Consider the following 5,071-nt stretch of genomic DNA (forward strand, 5'->3'; position numbering starts at 1 on the left):
CAACTACTACTTCCTTCTCTCATTTAATATGCTTTATTAGTAGTTTGGGAACATTACAATTAACATTCCTTTAAACTAGGTATTTTCCTTATAAAAAAAGACAAGTCAACATATATATTTTTCCTTATAGGAAAAGACAGAGGGAGTATCAAGCTTACTTTTTTCTTATAGAAAGGTTCTTTTTATTTGTTATTTCTGTAACTATGAATTCACATCAAAATTCTTTGTAACCTGGTTAACAAGATGCATTTTTTAAGCATTTGTTATTACATTTGCTTTACCACATATTGCAAATAACAAATTAGAGACTTAAGATCTATTTCAAGGCTTAGGCCCCTTTTCTTTCAATAATAACAAGCATTATCTCATTGGGTAGCATTAATTACATGGATATCTTTTTTGTTCGTGGGAAAAAGAATATTAGAAATGTCACTTAACAAAACTTGCATATGAATTGCATTCATTCATGATATTGCATATAATTTCTGGTCCTGATGCTAGGGAATATATTGAACCTTAACTACAATAATGTAAATTTGAAGGGCTGAAAATTAAAGCCGTGTCTGTAACTTATGGGGATAGTTGTTGAAAAATGAGCATAACATGTCACAGATTTATAATTGCTATGGGCTTCAATTACAAGTTGGACCAATAAATGTGTCAACATATTAGAAGAGCGAAACTTTACAATGCCCACAATAATTTAAAATATCAAGTCCATTTTAAGTTTCTAACTAATCTTTCATTTCAAAATGATGCTCTCTCCAGTTAAAAATGTAAGATATTTTTAATCAAATTTTATTTTATAATAAAGTAGTTATCTACTTACAAACTAATTTTATTTTTTTATATTTACTCTTATTAAATACTCTAAAATAAATATAAAGTCATTTATTAATATATAGGGCACTTTTGAAAAAAAAATAATAATTATATCTCAAAAGATTAAAAATACCTTGCATTTTTTAACATTTAACATTTTAAAAAAATACTTTATATTTTTAAATGAAGGAAGCAACATTTTGCCATGCTAACTTCAATGGTAAGAGTGGGGTGGTGTGGGGTAGAAGTCTCTGTTAAAGATTGAAATCCTCCTAATATATCAAAAAAGAAAAAATTCTTAACATTTTGGAGTTATAGTTTTGTTTCAAATTGATTAATTGACTATCACCTTAAATTCTATAAAACGTTAAAATTTGTCTTCTTTGTTTTAGATATTGGGTTACATAAGGGCGCTTGCATCAAGTTGGCTTATGGTTTTCTTTGGGACAGACTTATGGCATGGCAAGAGTTAGGATTTTTAGTAACTTGGGTTTAGTTTGTACCCTTTTATTTGCTAGAGCCTTTTTCACTTCAATGCTAGACTTATAACTGGTTACTAGTTTCTAAGTCCAGCCTAGGATTCCACCGTTTTATTTTGTTTAATAGAATAAAATAGCGTAATTTATATACTTAATTTCATATATTTAATATATTTATCAAGATATGTGTAGTTTTTATAAATTTTTAGTATTTATACAACAAAATTATGTTATCAATATCATTAATGTTAGATGTTTTAAATTCACATATTCTGATTTAGCTAAATACAAGTATATTGTACATATAAAGTTAAAAACATAAGCCTTGTCATTATACTTATTCAAAGTAGTATTTATTTAAAATTTTTAGGTGAAATTCAATAAGCTTATATCTCAAAATTTACGTTTCAATATTATTTTTGTAAAGTTTAATAATTTTTTTATCGTTAAAGAAAAGAATAATTCGTTGGCCTGTATGTTTTGTGATAGATATTTTGATGATAAGAAACTTTAAATTGTAAATAAATATTTCGTTAGAGTAAAATAAAGTTTTAATTATTATTTGGACTTAATGATTTTTTGCACAAAATTTTGGAGTTTTTTTGCCAACAATTTTTTTTATACTTAATTGCATGTAATCATGTTCGCGGGCCTGATAAAATTACATTGTTACGGTGGAAGTATAATAAGCCCCATCTTCCTCATATTGTCTCCCCTGTAATCCCTAACGGCTTCGTTGGCTAATGCGAGGACTTTCTCCGAGTCTGAGAGATCTGTTCTTGCCAGTCGAGCATCGTGAATCAGTTTAGAATGTATGACGAAACTGCATTTCTTTCTGAAGAAATCATCAGAAACATTCTCAAACGACTTCCTGTGAAGTCCCTCATCCGATTTCAATGTGTGTGCAAATATTGGAAAAATCTCATCAAAAGCCGATCTTTCATTGTCGATCATCTTCAACACTCCAGTCATCAAAACCCTTCTCTTCTTTTAAAACGGAGTTCTTTGCGCTTGAGTTTGCTCGATTGCGGGCTGCAAGTCCGTCCACTTCTGAACGCCCCTCCGGTAAATTCCTTTAATCAAGCTAGAATCGTGGGTTCTTGTAATGGCTTGCTCTGTATTGAAATCAGTCAGTATAACAAATTTCCTCCTTCCCTTTTATTGTGGAATCCTGCAACTAGAGCGTACAGTTATGTGCCTTGGAGAACTTATGCTGACTCTGACGAATGCAATGTAGGATTTGGGTGCAGTCCAATTGCTAATGATTACAAGATAGTGAGAGCTTATTCTGACTCTGAGTTTGATGATGCGGTTAATCGAGTGGAGGTGTTTTCATTAAGCAGAGGGTCATGGAAGGGAATAGAGCTAGGGAACTTAAAGGGGGTGAAACTTTGTTCTGAAAGTGTCACGCGTGACGGAGCTGTATTTTGGTTTGGGGTTAAGTTCGGTGCGGAGGAAATGGGTGAAGATGATGGTGATGAGGTTAAAGATGATCCTGAGGATTATGGATATGAAGCTGAGGGGTATGAATATGATATTGAGGAGGATGAAGATGATACTGAGTGGGATGAATATAATATTGAGGAGTATGGATATGATACTGAGGAGGTTGAATATGATACTGATGGAGTTGATATTAAGGAGCGTGAAGAGGATGCCGATGTGATAGTTTCATTTGACATCGCAAAGGAAGTCTTTACATTGCTGCCAAGGCCTGATGTAGACTATAATCAAGCAGATGAAAAGCTTACAGTATATGATAACAAACCTGCTATACTTTGTGACAATTGGGAAGATGATGATGATGATAGATCAGGTTTGATTGATTTGTGGGTGATGGAGGAGGGTACACGTGCAGTTGGGGAGAGATGGAGTTGGGCTAAAATATATACTAGCAGTCCTTGTCCATACACATTAGAATCGATGACTATTTGGAGGAACCAAATTGTCTGCAAAGCTTCTTCTAAAGATGATAATTTGAAAGGAAGAGATGTTCTATATCTGTTGAATATCATTACTAATGAAGCTAAGAGGTTTGATATTCCCAATTGTGGCTATGGCTATGTTCATAGTATGTGCAATTATGTTGAAAGCTTGGTATCACTTGGCACCTACTGCTGATTCTAAACCTTAATTGTTACGTTGCAGATTTACTTTGTTTTAAGTACTTTTGGTGGAAAGGAACCTCTAACAGTTTAGTTCATTCTGTACCTATACTATTTGATGCCTCTTGGAGATGATACCTAGAATGATGAATGCAGATAGTTAACACCAAATGTACTTATAATTCTGGGCTTGTTTTTCGTTAATATACCTATGTTTATTTTTTATTATTATTATTTTTGTGGTGAAAAATGTATCACTTGTTTTATTATCTTGTATGTGAGGCAAGGAAAGTATTGATGCCTTTTCCCCTCTTTCTGTTGCTCTAAAGTGTAAAGTCTAAATTAAAGATCTCTTGGTAATTTTCCTTCCCTCCCCTGCTCCTTCCGGATCCGAACAGGTGCTCAAAATTGTTTGAAGGGCAAGATTTGAGGCCTATGGACATAGCGAAATGAGCAGAGGACCCCTTTATGAATATTGGTCTGCTAATGGTTGGCTTGAAAATGATGTACAACCTCATGATCAATCGGTTGAGGCTGTGAAGAGTGAGAATTGGAAACCCCCCGACTATGGCTTTGTTAAATGTGATGTTGATGCTGCGTTTTGTGCTGAATCTTTCTCTGCTCGTCTCAGTGCTTTATTTAGGGACTATAGAATTTCTCACAGGTGAACGCATCAAGTGGGATAAAGGCTTGTTGTTGTTGTTGTTGTTGAACGCATCAAGGCTGATTCCAGTTTTCTCAAGCAGGCTCTTCTTTTAGCTCAAGCGAAGGGTATTGGTTCTATGATTGTTGAATCAGATTGTAAGATACTTGTGGACACTATCAATTTTGGCTTTCTGGATCTGTTCTGCTCGTGGTGGATGGGATTCCTCCCCCCTCAAAAAAAATGGTTTCTTTGTTACTTCTGATAGGAATGCTGTTGATTCTCGCATTGTACATTTTCCTAGTTGATTAATGAAAATGCATTTCCTTTGACAAAAAAAAAAAGGAGCCGAGATGAAAATACCCTTCAGCCTTGTTACTTTATATGCTTTGCATTGAATTTAAAAATAAATCATACTCCCTTCATTTCACAATATAAGCATTTCTGAAAAATAGTTATTTCATGTAATTTTTTTTTTTTGGGTCGAAGATTTATTTCATATGGTCTTTTACAAGTTCAAAGCAACATTTATGAATATATTTCTGATTTGGCCCTTTTACTCCAACAATTTTAAATGATGAGCAAATTTAGGAGCATCTATTGTTATGCATTTATTATTTTTTATAATTCATTGATAATATATAATTTATTACAGTTTTTTTGTATGGAATATAGATTCAGTTATATATTACAAATATTATCAAATATAAAATTGTGCATATAGAACATGTTCATCATCATCATCATATAATAATAATAATAATAATATTATTATTATTATTATTATAATTAATTATACTTATTATTATTATTATTATACTTTTTTCTCCTAGCTCAAGTATATATTTATTAGAGGCAATTTTATTTGAGAAAAAAACTTGATCGCACTCGCAATTATATGAAATCATAATAATAAATTATTTGAAATATTTCAGGTGTCAAAGCCATAGAAAAGTTATTCTTTTACTAATTTAAATAATTAATAATTCAAGAAAAATAGATAAAATGGATTATTTGATGAA

General features: G+C 31.9%; 1 protein-coding gene across 2 annotated transcripts; it reads left to right on the forward strand.

The window, feature by feature from the left end:
* The first annotated feature begins 1,990 nt into the window (after positions 1–1,990).
* LOC129303292 (uncharacterized) lies at positions 1,991–4,429 on the forward strand. Of its 2 annotated transcripts, none has more exons than XM_054942507.1 (2): positions 1,991–3,334; positions 3,805–4,429. In XM_054942507.1, the coding sequence occupies exons 1-2, from the start codon at positions 2,112–2,114 to the stop codon at positions 3,857–3,859; spliced, it is 1,278 nt and encodes a 425-aa protein (XP_054798482.1). In that variant the 5' UTR covers positions 1,991–2,111; the 3' UTR covers positions 3,860–4,429. The 2 variants fall into 2 exon arrangements, with proteins under 2 accessions (XP_054798482.1, XP_054798483.1); XM_054942508.1 differs by having other exon boundaries at positions 2,057–2,366; positions 2,539–4,429.
* Positions 4,430–5,071: the final 642 nt, after the last annotated feature.

This window comes from Prosopis cineraria, unplaced genomic scaffold (genome assembly GCF_029017545.1).
Source record: "Prosopis cineraria cultivar Desert tree isolate PC_DT_omini unplaced genomic scaffold, ASM2901754v1 PC2, whole genome shotgun sequence".
Lineage (NCBI taxonomy): Eukaryota > Viridiplantae > Streptophyta > Magnoliopsida > Fabales > Fabaceae > Prosopis > Prosopis cineraria.

Coding starts and splice junctions, on each gene's coding strand:
- LOC129303292 (XM_054942507.1), top strand. CDS start 2,112: ATGTATGACGAAACTGCATTTCTTTCTGAAGAAATCATCAGAAACATT. Junction 3,335..3,804: donor ATTACTAATGAAGCTAAGAG/GTTTGATATTCC, acceptor GGATCCGAACAG/GTGCTCAAAATTGTTTGAAG.